Source organism: Ambystoma mexicanum, chromosome 8, assembly GCF_040938575.1.
Source record: "Ambystoma mexicanum isolate Mex_15411 chromosome 8, UKY_AmexF1_1, whole genome shotgun sequence".
In the NCBI taxonomy this organism is placed as follows: Eukaryota; Metazoa; Chordata; class Amphibia; order Caudata; family Ambystomatidae; genus Ambystoma; species Ambystoma mexicanum.
This window is the reverse complement of record NC_090929.1, coordinates 27,073,347-27,088,197: the sequence shown is the minus strand read 5'-3', so window position 1 is coordinate 27,088,197 and position 14,851 is coordinate 27,073,347. Positions and strand designations below refer to the sequence as shown.

Genomic DNA, 14,851 nt, shown 5'->3' with positions numbered 1-14,851 from the left:
GGCTCATCTCATGCTTGAGGAACTGTTAGGATCTCTTGTTGAAGCCTTTCTCTGGCCTTGCTGTCTTAACACACATGCTGTCAATAGACTCGTCAAAACCTGGATGAGGCCAATCTGCCCACTCCCACATCATCATCTTCCCTTCTCACTGGCATAAAACGGCAGCTGTTTTATACACACACACAAAACCATCTCTTAATCGATGCTTTCAACCACAGACTTGGCCTTTTATTTCTCCAGGAAAAAAGGAAGATTGTCTAACATGCCCTTCCTTGATCTCCCACTTCACCACTCATTGCCTCTCGAAAAGCATATTCCGGCCTTTGGTGCTTCCCGTCACTTTTCTGCAGTAGGGTTTGCCACAGTCCCCAATCAGCCAACACCACCTTGTGCACCTTCAGTTCTCGTTTTCCTCAAACCATCAAATCCTGTCTCACACTTCTTCACCTCTTCCACCCTGTTAAGATGGTAACTCTTCCTAATTGATCCCTGCACTCCCTGTATTCATGAAAGCCATTGAATTTCCTCATCTACCCAACCCTTCAAGCTTGTGTGATTTTGAACCTTTTTCTTTTCAGTATTCTGTAAAGAATTGCCTTCAGCTTCCTCACTAACCAGCTTTCCCACACCAATTTATTGAACCCAAGCCAAGTATTTGCACAACTGCCTTTACCTGTAACTGAAATGTACTGCATTCTACTGCCTAGGCCTTAGCACCGGCCCATCTGCCCGCTGCTCTATGTGATGCTTCCTGCTGTCTATTAGCATTACTGCCTCCCCCCAGTGCTTACGCCACCCGCCACATATACTGCTATACATTAACGACTGCCCTGCCCAAAGCGCATGCCCACCGGATAGCACTCCTTGTGTTGTGTACCACAGCACGATATCTACTGGCACTTACCTGCGCCACCTCTCTTCCCTCCAACGCGCAGTAAAGGTTTACTTACGCCCCCTAACTTGCACCTACCATGTTGCCCAAGATCACCTCTGCAACCCCAATCATCTGTCATTCCCACTATCACTGGCACCTCACTATAACAGCAGTGACAGCCATCCTTCTCTCCCTTGCCTTCATCGCCCTAACCAGCAACCAGAGAAATACATCCTGCACAGGACAAGTAAAACTTATTCCCACCACTAGACACGCCACCCCTCACATCCTACCCACTCCCATGACCACATACTGGCCACCCTCTGCCCCCAATCCGGATTCACCACTCCTACACTGCCCTGTCAATCTTACCCTCAGATGTAATATACTAAGGACTCGCACTCAGCCTACGCAACACAACTGCCGTCCTTTACACACAGCTTCTAGGAATCACAGGTTAGGCACTCGCTCCTCCAATAGATGCACCTCACCCACCATCCGCCTCTTCCCACTGGACTCGCGGCCTCCCGCCCATCGTGAAATCCACACATCCTTATGCACACGCCCCACCTCCACACACAGCACTAACATCACCACGACCCCTCTTACAAGTCCTCACAAATCTGATCCACTAATACCTCATCTTAAATGTGCACTGCTCAACGTCCGCTCCCTTCCAGCCCATGCACTGGAAATTAATGACCTCCTATACAGCCATGACCTAGACTTACTGGCCATCACTGTGACGTGGCTACATGATGCATCAGGCCCCGCAGTCACACTAGCTCTCCCTCCAGGCTACATCATTCTCAGACAAGATAGACCATCTCAGCTAGGAGGCGGTGCAACTCTCATCTCCAAGAAAGCCCTCTCTCTTAGACTTAACAACCACCCTTGGGAAGGTAACTTAGAGATCCTATCTACCAAACTCTCCTTGTCCCCCAACAGCACCATCAACATTCACATCATATACCGACCACCAGGCCTCCCATCAGATTTTCAGGGACATCTCATCCATCTACTTAGTGAAAACCTCAAAAGCTCCACTAAATCTCTCCTCCTTGGGGACCTGAATCTAGGGTTCAGTGACCCTAAAGATAAAGCCGCCGCCTCCCTTAACAAAGAGCTTCAAAACCTAGGCTTCATACAAAGTTTTGTGAGTCCTACCCATTCCAAAGGTCGCACCCTTGACTGGTTTGCAGACCACAGCTGCTCCACCACCATTACTTCCAATGCTGCACTTCCTTGGACCGACCACAATTGTATTCAGTTTTCAATACCTCTTACCAATACCACTAAAACCCCTTCCCTTGCCCCTCCAGCACAGCTGAGGAGCTCCAAAAAAGCTCAACAAGGAATGACCCTAACATTCTAGCAGAAATTTCCAAAGATACCCTCACCAGAGCAATCAAATCTATAGCCCCATTAGAATGCAAAAAAAAGTCTCTCCATTCCAATTCCTGGTTCACAGAAGAACTACAGGCCATTCGCTTATGCGAGAGAATGGCCCTCAGCAAGTGGCAGGCCAAACCCTACTACCTCACCAAGAACACTTTTAACCAGATCTCACTAAAATATGAATCCGCCATCACCCTAGCCAAATCCAACTCCCTTCAACACTCGTATAACCATTGCCAAGTCCCAATCCAAAGAAATCTTTGCAATATTCAATCAACTCATCTCCCCCCTACTAGCCCAGATGAAATCATCGAAGACGAGGCCTAGTGTGCAAGCGTACAAGCTACTATGCTGAACAAAATAAACCTGCTTCAAAAATGAATCCAGGACCAGTAAAAAGCCGTACCACCTCACCTCCTACCACCTCAAACAGCTCCCTCCCTCATGAATCCCCCCATCCCTCCATGCTCCTACTGAGATATCTGAGACTGAAGTCATCAACCTCCTCAAGCACCTTGAACCTTCCATGTGCAAAGGAGACATCTGCCCTCCTAAAGTAATCAAGGACTGTGCTGACTCCCTCGCCCCTCTTCTCACGGCCTTTATTAACACCTCCTTTAAAACAGGCATCATCCCGGAAAGTCTCAAAGAAGCATGGGTCCGCCCCCTCCTACAAAAGACCACACTCCACCCTGCACAACCCAATAACTACCGACCCATAACCACCGTCCCTTTCCTCCTCAAAATTCTTGACAAAGCAGCACATAGCCAGATACAACAATTCCTCAAAGACAACTCTATCCTAGGGAAAGACAGTCCGGCTTCCGCAAAGGACACGGCACGGAAACTGCCCTTGTATACTTAAAAAACCCAAATCATTGATAAAGGCAAGCCAGCACTTCTTCTAATCTTAGATCTTTCAGCAGCCTTCGATCTTGTAGATTACAAGACCCTCACGTCACACCTCACCCACTCAGCCAAATTCTCAAAAGAAGCAGCCTCCTGGATCACTGCCTTCCTCGAGGGTAGAGCAATTAAGGTTTTCTCCAACATAGCCAATGCAGCTCCCTCTATCATCCACTGTGGAGTCCCACAAGGCTCATGCACTGCCGCCACACTATACAATTTGTTTACGAAGCCCTCTTCGACAAGCTTGACGTGCTCGGCATTGCATACACAAATTACGCCGACGACACTCAAGTACTCCTACCACTCTCCGGCTCTTACAACCAAGATGCCAAAGCTCTGCACCTCATTTATGCCACCATCCAGGCCTGGATGGCGGCAAATGGCCTTTGCTTGGATGGAGACAAGACCGAGATCATTATTCTCAGCCAAAAAGCTACGCTCGCCAAACTCGCCAACCTCTACGCCAACTTCAACATGGATAATTCCAACATCTGTCTCCTCCTCAGTAAAAACCTTAGGCGTACACTTAGACTCTACACTGTCGATTGAACAAACAGGTCAGCGCCATTATTTCAGCCTCTGCCCATACCTCTAAGCTCAAACGCCATAAAACCCTACCTCTCCAACCCCAACTGTCTCTCTATAGGTATCGCTACTATAACGGCTAAATTACCCCCTTCTTGCTGGAACTTCTAATCAAACCTCCCTTTTCCCCCTTCTCTTGCGCTTGCGCGATCTGAATGTCACCTGGCCTAGTAAGATCGTTGTATGGCACTTTTACTAGGTCTATTAGATTCTAACTTATCACTCAGTGCCTTTACCTACTGACACTTTTCCAGTGTTTTGTTTTTCTCTTTGCCCTTTTAACTGCACGCAACAGTAATTTTTTCGAGCGTCGCGATAAAAAAGGACCCTTATTCTCTGAGTTAGTGATATAGGATTCCTCTTCATCCATTTGTTCAATGACTTTTATTAGTACAGAAGGACTATCCCCCGACATACAGCCATTTGGAGCATCTGTAGATGAGGATACGTTTTGAGTACCTAAAATATGCTGCCTCACCTCTTCAAGCAAGAGTTTCATTGCACCAATCTCAGCAACTAATTCGCCTATATCAAGGTCCATTGCACCCGGACATTGAGTGCTGTTGTCCACAGCAGTTGTGCCCTGTTTGAGTAAGGCACCTGCAGGATGTCTGCATTGCTCGCTGGGTTGACTTTCATGTTTAACTGAGCAAGTCTCCCTTACGAGCATAAAGCCTTCCAGCCGATTGGTGGTGGCTAGTATGTCAACCATTGCTGCTTTTAGCACCCTGATCTCATGGTGGGTGTAGTCATGTCCTTTATCCAATAAATCAAGTATGCAAATTATTACAGGAAATGATTGTGGGACTTGAGGTGAGGAAAGGGAAGATTTGGTCACATTTATACCATCATTATGCAAAGCACCATCACTACTCTGGTCATCCCCAATAATAAGATTACACACACTAACTTTCGGGATCCCTTTATTTAAAGGTTCTTCTCCCTTTTTCAGATGGCATATATTGTTAACTTGCTTGCGGGGATCACTAAAGATGGTAATAATTGTTAATTACTACACTTAGTGCCCCAGGGGCCCTCCGTATTCATTAGGTTTGATCGTTCGTCCATGACACGAGGGTGCGGGACAAGTGGAGTTAGCATACCTATTGATAGCCTAACCCGCTTGTCCAATTCAGCCATCATGTCAAGGCCGAATCTAGAAATGTCATTAAATGACCTATTAGTGCATGAAGTTAGATTCATCAAGCTTATGTCATGTAAGTGCATATGCTCGTTATCTATGGTCACTGCACCTTCAACATGGCTAATTTGGATGAAACCTTGCGGTGGCTCCATACCACCGCCACCCACATGTGAGCATTGCACAGTGTCATACACCAGGACCTTAGACGCCTCCCCAACCCCACCCCTACCTTCCACTTGCAACATATTCATTTCATTAATCACATTTGCATCGGGTGCCCCGATGTCTTCCATTACCAGCTCCACTTCATTGTGATGCAAGACCATGGAATCCTTTATGGGTGGATAAGTACTTTTTCCAGAGCAAACCATTAGGTCCACATTGATTTTATCATTAGGCGCAGGCTCGGGGAAATTTAAGCTTTTCAAAAGGGCGCTTTCAGCCTCAAAACCCCTGAATAATACAAGCTCACCTTAGTCAGATTTCAACGTTATTTTTCCGCAACCAAGGACGCTCCCACCCTAACAGCCCAACAACCTAACAGCCTGTACACTTCCAAATGCACGTGCGATGCGCGTGCACCGTGTTCTTAACGGGTAGGTGCACATAAACGAGGCTGTGTCAGGGGCCGTGGCTACAGAGGATTCAGCAAGACGTTGTATGAGCGGAAAAGGAAAGAGAGGTGTAAGTGAGGGGCGTGAGCAGCACAAACACAATGAGTCCTTTAGAGAACGCAAGCACAAACACAAAGTTGTCGCTTCAAAGTTCAAAAGTCCAGTCAATTACTTGATTTGTAATCCGATGACAAGTCTGTGTTTCCAATGCTTCAAGCTTCCTCTTGGCGACTGATGCCTTGCCACGGACCGAAGCAGGAACAAGAAGCAGATATGCAGGACAGCAGCGTGGCAGCCCAACAGCCTGTACACTTCCAAATGGACTTACAATGTGCGCGCACCGTGGTCTTGACGGGTAGGTGCGCGTAAATGAGGCTGTGCAAGGGGCCGTGGCTACAGATGATTCATCAAGACGTTTTGATTTGTAATCAGATGACAGTCTGTGTTTACAATGCTTCAAGCTTCCTCTTGGCGACTGATGCCTTGCCACGGAGCGAAGCAGGAACAAGAAGCAGATATGCAGGACAGCAGCACGGCAGCTCAACAGCCTGTACACTTCTTAATGCACTTACGATGCAGTAAGACTTTACTTACCTTCAAAAAAGATCTTCAGCTCCCCTAGACTTTGTACAACTAACATTGACTGGCATGGCTCCCTGAGAGACTCTTCTTACCTCTGACCCTGTGCCTTACCTTTCCTCCAGGAAAGGGTTAATTTACTTTGCATTGGAGGGTTTAAAAAGTACTTACCAGTTTATGAATTATTTGTTAACTTTTGTTTTATTCCCCAATCCAACCTTTACATCAAACTCAGTATTGCTCTAAATGCTCCAGTGATATATCAATGTCCACAGTGTCCCAGCTATTGAACTCACCCCAGGGTGTAGGAAGTGTATGTGCGCCATCCCCAATGGGTATTATCTGATTTAGAGAAACAGTGTGTTTTGAAGTGTAGTTTTTGCTCCCTTCCGAAAAAGGCTTATATAACTGACTGTTAAATAAATTAATAATTGTTTAATCAAGAAACCTTGAGTGCAAGAGTTTATTTGAGTAATTGGCATTGTGAATCTCTGTGCATATCTCTTGAGATAAGCCTGGCTGCTCAGCCACACTACCAAACTGTTTAGTACAGACGTATACCAAAGGTTGGGTTCCTATTGCCAGGAGGTCAAGGTTGCTGTAGTCTCCCAAAGGATACAGCAAACAATCTTGCTGAACAATGTGTGAGGACAACTAAATCTTCCAATGAAATCTAGACCCGCCTTTCCCAGCAGTAACAGTCTAAAACAAGTTACCACCTATGAGGGACAAACAATATCAAAGTCAATGGGCTAGAAGAGTCTGCAGGGAGCCAGTACAGCCAAAGTCCATTGGAGCACAGTCTATGGAGCTGAGGCACTTATTAGATAAAAGGTCTTGCACAAAGTCAGAGAGTTTGTAGAAAAATCACATGTAGGGTCACAAGCTGTTAAGCCTGTGAAAGCAGAGTCGGAATTAACTCTACATGTTAGCCACTGCAAGTCTCAACTAAGAAAAGCACAGCTCACAGACAAGGAGGTAAGTACCCTAGGTCTAAACAGTACCTCTGGTATGAAGAACAGTGGTCCAGCTGGATTTTGTCTGGTTGCAGCGATGCAGACCCTGGGTTCCTGGGCCTCAGTCGTGGGGACAAGAGGAAGGACAGCTCCTGTGGTGGCAGTTTGTAGGTCGTCAGCAGCTACCGGCTCTTTTCGGTTCAGCGGCACTTCGCAATTTCAGCACTTGGTGAACAGCACCACTGCGGATACCGGTTGGGATTCCTTAACTCCTTGGAGTCTCCTGGAGCTTCTGGAAGGATTTAAGATGTTGCACTCGACTACGGATTTCTCGACCCCTGGCACTTGGTTCTTGCAGCAGCGAAGAAGTACAGCCAGTCCGCGAAGATGTCCAGTGGAGTTCGTCTCAGGGCTCAAGGCCAAGACTCCTCGCCTTTTAAACAGGTTTCTCCCATTCATGCACAGCCTAGGCTGTCAATCACACAGCAGGGTGGCTGTCCTGAAAGGGCAGCCAGCCAGCCAGCCAGCCAGCCAATTAGGACTGGTTGCATTCAAGTACTCCTAGAGACAAAGAGTTTTGGGAACCTCCCACACATCCTGCCTTTTCAGACAGACTGAAGCCAGAGGCGGGTTTCAGGGCTAAAGCCTCCCAAAGGCAAAACGAACAAAGGGCTCAACTCAGCCTCGATGCACAGTAAAGCCCAGGAAAGACCTCACAAACCGAAAATGGTGAAAAAAGAAGACCGGGCCATTTTGACAAAATGGTCACCCATGGGTGGTATACTGCAGCTGAGGGGTATCGGGTAATATTATCCCCATATATATGGTCGCCGTAAATAATATCGCCGGGAAAAGGTTGTGGCAATATTATATGGGTGACCATATATATGGGGACAGGGGCAAAAAAAAAGTTTGGGGTGTCCCCCGCATGTTCTATGCCATAATGTCGCCATAAAAACAGCAATTTTTCGGCGATATTTTTGCATGGCGAGATTTTTGTGGCGACATTATTACATGGAACCAGCTGAGGATTCAGCCTGCGGTAGAAAAACACAATGGTAGGAAAATTAAACCACTGCCACCAGCCTTTTAAAGTAGTGAGGGGTAACATAAAAATGTTACATGCAAAGGTAGGATAAGAGGCTACTAAGTAACCCCTCCCCCCCAGCACTCCACATAAGAAAAGGTATTTAAACCTTATGAGAAGTCTAAAGGATTTCTCTGTGACACTGCACTGAAGGTCCTGCGTGTCACCATACAACAAGTAGATGCCTATGGAGTTTGTCAGACTCAAAAACAGAGGAAACACATAATCCAAATCCGGTCAAAACACATGAGAGGGTGAGAAAAAGGGCTCACTCACTGCAGGGTCAAAAGGTCCAGCAAAAGAGCTGGGGGTCTCTAAGGTGGGAGGAATTTAGCAAAAAAATAAAAATTCTCCTTATCATGTGACCAATTCACATTTGGCCACTCCCTGGCCTAGTGGAAAGTCCTCCTCTAAGAGGCCCACACTGGTTATGGCCTCTTCCATTAGTCCAACATTCACTATAGCTTGCTTGGGTAAGCCCTTGCAAGCAGGATCCCCTTTCCTATGGCCCAACTCCTTACACACAAAACAACCTTTGGGTTGTGAGAGCGCAGGCGTCCCAGTGTTAGGGGTGTCTGTGCTCTTCTTTTCAGTGTGCACGGCTGAAGTAGAGTTTTGGGATTTCCCATCGTTCTTTTGGGGACATGACTTTGAATAGAATTGGGTTGAACCTTTATCCTTCCCATCCTTAACTATTTTGTCTGCCGATTTCTTTTCACGTTTGGGTGTGCTTGCATGAGCCTTTTTCTGGAATTGAGTACTCACAAACGTGTCGGCAGCCCTTGCAAGCTCCTTAGGGTCCATGATAGTCTTGTCGACAAGATGCTGGTGTAGGTCAACCTCACAATTTTTCAAAACATGCTCTGAGAAACCAGAGAGTGTCTCACCCGCTAGTCCCTGGGGATCTCTCTCTCTCAAGAGGCCAGGGCACGGCCAGCGCCTTTGGATCCAAACTCTGGGGGTGGACCAGTGCGGGAGGATCGCCTGGGTGAGGGGTCTTCAGGGAGTGGGGCTGTGGCCGCTGATGGTGAGACGCGGTATTCCCCCTTGTGTTGTTTCTCCAGCATGGGGTCTGGCATGGATTCACATGCTCATGAATATTCCCTGTCATCGGGCTGGCCCAGCCAATGACTGCCCTCTCCGTAAGCCCCTCCTCTGGCAACCATCTTCAGATTTTTACCACAGGTCCAAGTGTTGGGAGTCCTCGTGTTTCGCTTTTAGAGCTTTCTGTGTTTTTCGTGCTATTTTTGCTAGAAAAATCCGATTTCCGTTCAATCGTGCCGGGGCTCTATCGTTTCTTCATCTGACTAACGGGGATCCGTTTTTCGGCAGCTTTCACCCCTCCCCCCCTCTAGGGCAGAATCGTCAAGTGTTTCTTCTTTGAAGTTTCCAGAAGGCCATCGGGCCTACACCGCACGCCAGACTACGTCGGAGGAGAAGGACGAGGAGTTCCTCTTCGAGCTCTGCACCAGCTGTGGTTGCGCAATGTTTTCATCGAGGACAAGCATTCCCAGTGCCTTTGTCTTCACCCGATGCACAAGGAGGAGGATTGTGAAATCTGCCGTGGCTTTACCAAGCGCACTATGAAGGATCAGCACACCAGACTGGCGGCGTGGCTCAAGGCCAAGGCCCCTGCATCCGGATCCGGCCAGTTAGAGCGGCCTTCTAAGTCCTTTGAGGGTGCTCCATCCTTGCGGGCCCAAGACAAGGCCAAGCACTGCAAGTCTGTTTCTGTCGGGGTCGCAGTGCAAGCGGGTCCCAAGGCGGCCAGGGCACGCTCATTATCTCTATTGGCCTCAGTCTCCAGCCATCGCTCCAGTTCTTCCTCGAAGAGAAAGTCAGCTACCCCAGGGAAGCTGCGGTAGGAACTGGAGAAGGCCAGACAACAGGACAAGATGTCCGACCTGCCCGTAAAGGCCCAGGTGATACAAGCTAAATCGTCCTCATCTATCGAGCTGCTGGCAGCCGCCCATTCTAAGGCGAAAGGGGCTGACCCGGTCCAGGGTATCCATACAGCGGCCAGGGTGAGTCTTCCTCCCATGCGGGAGGTTGCGGCCAAGCCAGTGGAAAAGACCCTGGAAAAGAGGATGCCGTCCCTTGGCCCGTGACTGACCCCTCAGGACCCAATAAAGGGGCTGGGGGAGGTGGAAGAACTCCAGGGCATGGATATTTCTTCTTCTGAGGAAGAGAACAAGGGTTCCGTCCACACCATCCTGGACATGCCGTTCGACCGTGACAATCTCTTCGGAAAGGCGTTGATGAATCTCTTCAAGCCATCAAGACAGACAAAGAGACGGCCCGTGCTCTGGGCACGCTGCAACAGCACCCTCTGTCCTTTCGTTCCTCAGGAGGGAAGTCGGGCAGATCTTTGAAGAGTTTCGGAGGAGGATCGTCCTCTTACCGACAGCCCTCCTGTTCCACAGCCCATGTATCCTACAGGGGTCGTTCCAAGGCCTTCGGAGGTGGCCACTGTTGTCATCAAGGCTCTCAAGGCAGTACGCCGCCCTCCAAGTTATGCTTGCTGTACAGCCTTGGAATGCTTTTAGAATGTTGGGGTGTTGGTGCAGCCCCAGCATCTCATCGTCAGTCCATCTCCATCAGCTTGACTTCAGTCAGTCAGAACATAGAATTATTGAACCATGGCACATTAACCCATTACTATATTTTCAATATGTTCTGCTTGATGATTGTATGCTCTTTGTTCATTGGTTTATTCGGGAATAGCAGCAGTCTTGTGGAGGCACAACAAATTAACTTGAGTTTCTCTTTCAGCGGACAAGTACTGCCCCCTATTGATCAAAGAAGGTGGGATGCCTCTTTTAAAGGAGTTGGTTGCTATGACGACAGCTCGGCAAGAAACCAAGGACATGGCCTGGTAGGAAATATGCCACAGCTAACTGTGTATTGCTTTTATAGTAATAAAGCTGGGATATGGGCATCCAACCAGAGAGCATAGACAGTAGAACAGTGCTGGTGCTGGGACGGTGTCATGGGTAGTATAGATATTACAACTGTGCTGGTTAAAGCCTGAGTAAGAGAGCCCTAGATAGAGCTGTGCTGGTGCTGGGACGGTGTCATGGGTAGTATAGATATTACAACTGTGCTGGTTAAAGCCTGAGTAAGAGAGCCCTAGATAGAGCTGTGCTGGTGCTGGGACGGTGTCATGGGTAGCATAGATATTACAACTGTGCTGGTTAAAGCCTGGGTAAGAGGGCCCTAGATAGAGCTGTGCTGGTGCAGGGACGGTGTCATGGGTAGCATAGATAGTGTAACTCTGCTGCTTTAGGACCAGGGTAAGAGGGCCATAGATAGCAGAGAAGTGCAGGTGCAGGGGCAGTGGTATTGGTAGCATAAATAGTGTAACTGTGCTGCTTTAGGACCGGGGTTAGAGAGCCATAGATAGTAGAGCAGTGCTGGTACAGGGGCAGTGGTATGGGTAGCATAGATAGTGTAACTGTGCTGCTTTAGGACCAGGGATAGAGGGCTATAGATAGCAGAGCAGCGCTGGTGCAGAGGCAGTGGTATGGGTAGAATAGATGCTTTGCGGCTTTAGGTCCGGGGTAATAGGGCCATAGATAGTAGAGCAGTGCTGGTACGGGGGCGGTGGTATGGGTAGCATAGATAACTGTGCTGCTTCAGGACTGGGGTTCATAGATAGTGAAACAGAGATGGTACAGGGGCATTTTATTGGCAGTAGAGATAGTGAAACAGTGATAAGGACCAGGGTACTGCCACAGGGATTGTGTGTAGCAGAGCTTGTGTGAGGGCTCTGGTGTGCAGGGGAGGACGTTGATTTAGAACAGGATTCTGGTTCTAGGGCCATTGATGATGACAAAGATATTGTACATGCAGTTTCAAGAAGTGCACGCTCTGGGACATAGATCGCAGTTGAGAGTTTACAGGTTTGGATGGAGGGCAAGAGACTGGATCTGGAATCTGATAGACAGCCCAAAAATTGCAGTGTTTGGGTGCAGTGGCCAAGTACTTGAAAGGAACCAGTGAGCAAAGGAGGATAGATGATTTTATAGGTGTGACTGTGTGAGTGCACAGCTCTTTAACTTTGCAACTCGTTTTCATTTCTCTGGGATGAATGTTGAATGGTGCAGATATATTGGTGTACAGGTGGGTTGCTGTATTTGGAGGAGGTTTGATTACTGAACAGGCCTTCAAAATTGGTTTGTCAGGCCTCAATGCCTGCACTGTTCCTGGTTTGTCGATGATTCCTTTCCTGTCTCCCTTCTGTTGTAGGAAAGTTTTAGAACACTGCGGTAACTTCAAAGAAGAGACCATGGAGACCGCCAGCTAGAGGCAGTACCTTGATCCAAGCACTGAAACGGACCCTCTCCAGAACCTTCCAAATCGGCAGTCACTGGGGGAGCCCATTCTCAAGTTCCCTTAGAAAAGAGGAGCGATGGAGAAACTTTTTTTTGCACAAGACAAACTTTGATGATGTTTCAAGTTATGCCCTCAAAGGCCAAGTTGTCTGTGTGATTTCTTTGAAAACAAAATTGAAATGAAACGAGGAATTGCAGCTGAGCTTCCACTATTTATCTTTGGGACTTTGTTGGAGCAACCTCATAAATGAGCGCACTCCGATTAATCTAGCTGTGTTATTGGTGGTGTGGCCCTTTCTTCTGTCATACCTACACTATTGCACGGGGCTCAAGCAGTACTTCATGGGAAAGCAAAGTCACACCTCCAATCACATCAGAGGGAGATGCATTTGAAGCCATTTCCATAAAGGTTGACGGGTATACTACACATGTCCCTGTTAACATGCTTCTTGGCACGGTTCAAGGCAATCGGCTATGGGATGGCGAACACAGACTTTGCACCTGTGTGTGCACACTGAGGGTTCTGGTTTAATTTCTCTGCAAATATCCTTCGTGAAACCGAGCACACAAGATTCGTACTGCTGCCGCCTACATCTTTCCTGATGTGTGTCTTTATATCTATAGCACCACCCCCACCCCAGTGTCACTGTCACTACCTGTTTTACCTGCAAACTCTGGGATTCCTTGGATGACCACAAGTGTTTCACGAAGCTGGAAGCCTACGTTTGCTTCTCTCCTGGCTCTGTTTTTCATTTTTAAACTGCTGCAATCCCTGCTTTGGTGAGGCCTACATGTGTTCAGACACACGCACATTTGAATGTATGTATATATTTTTGTGTCCCTACTGCCTTTGGCGCCTTTCTCCTTTGATGTGTCATTTTATCTCAGTTGTTGCGTTTTATGCAGGATACTGTATTGCTGTCCCGGGTACAGGCCGTACCGTATATTATTTTTCCCCCTGGCCCTCCTGCGATATTTCCCCTCTGAGAGACCAGAGGGGGACGATCGCCCATATCTGTGCACTTTGTAGTTACATGGCAATCTTCACTGACCCTTTCCTGTGACCTATGAACTCCTGCCTGTGGGAACGAGATCAAGGCAGGTGAAGCTATTCCCAGACCACACCCTACGGAGGGAATGATCCTTGTATGTGCTTAAGGATCCATGCTTTGTTTTGGCACCTGTCCCATAGGATTCTATGCCCTCTTCCCAAGTAGTTAGGACAATAGGAATGTGGCCCTAAGGGCCATGGGGTGTTGTATTCTTGAGCTGAGTAGGGTGTCTGGAATGCACAACCTTGGAAGGGAGCCTCAATTACCTGTGGGATTTATGTATGGCAATCATTATGGTCGTCTTCTAAATAAATTCCCAGTAAAATCATTTGGTTCCAATGACCCTGAGTGAATTGTTGAGAATCTCTGTTTTCCCTGGATACAGAGTCACCTGTGCGTGTTACTTTGCAGTGTTTGCTCAATCTACCCCTGTGGCCAGCCTGTTCCCCTGCAGAACCTGCACACGCTGCATTGGTAATAGTGAATCCGTGGAACGTTCTGTGTCGCGTGGCCTGTTTCCATGCAGCATGGCAAACTAAATTACTCAAAAACAACAAACTGTGATGTGACCCGTCGGTGCCCTTGTGTTACTCCTTCCCTTCCTCCCCCTGTTTGTAATTAGTCAGCAGAAGTTGATGACAAATGCAACATGTCAAGGTCATGGACATTTAGAAACTTTTCGGTTACCTGATAAGCAAAGCCTTTCAGTGGAATTAAGAATTGGCTGGGAGGTTCTGCTTTAGGGTGTTTTGGTCCAAATCCTCTTGGTGGCATTTATAGCAAGACAAAAAATAAAACAGCCACTAACTTGATATATTGCCCCCAATAGGCATGCAAGGAACGATAGAGTCTCAGGAAGTTAACAGGAAGCTACTGTGAACCCCAATGGCGTTTGTATCGAACACCAATAAGTAAAGCACCATAGAAGGTGCCCCCGACAAGTCTTCATCAAGTCTCTGACATCATAATCAAAGTGCACTTGTGCCAAATTAGCATAGCCCCACCAGGAGACGTAGACCAGATCAGCAGATGGGCAATAGGCTTGGTAGTTTTCAATACAAGGCCTACATAAGGTGGTTTCAGTGGTTCTGTATGTGATTCGTTAAGGGCCATATTTCATTGCTCATGCTGTGAGAAAATGTCAGCAGACGCACACCACTTCAAAAACCTATCCCTAGATCCACCTGTGCAGATCTGCAATGCAGCTTTCTCGAACCGCCATCAACTGTCTGCCCATGTCGAGAGCAATGATCGTTCCCAAGTGTAATCGGCTTTTATGATCGGACCAAAATCCCCAGCCTTTGTCTTCCGAACAATGC

The 14,851-nt window shown here is 47.7% G+C and overlaps 1 protein-coding gene across 4 annotated transcripts in view; it reads left to right on the top strand.

Annotated features, from left to right (window-relative positions):
• Nucleotides 1-13,860, top strand: part of ZER1 (zyg-11 related cell cycle regulator) — a 423,267-nt gene extending 409,407 nt beyond the window's left edge. For 2 of the 4 annotated variants that reach the window (XM_069609184.1, XM_069609185.1), the window contains exons 15-16: nt 10,919-11,021; nt 12,395-13,860. In XM_069609184.1, the coding sequence (XP_069465285.1) occupies nt 10,919-11,021; nt 12,395-12,452 (161 nt within the window). In that variant the 3' untranslated portion in view covers nt 12,453-13,860. The remainder of the gene's footprint in view (nt 1-10,918; nt 11,022-12,394) is intronic. The other 2 variants (XM_069609186.1, XM_069609187.1) reach the window with 1 other exon arrangement.
• Nucleotides 13,861-14,851: the final 991 nt, after the last annotated feature.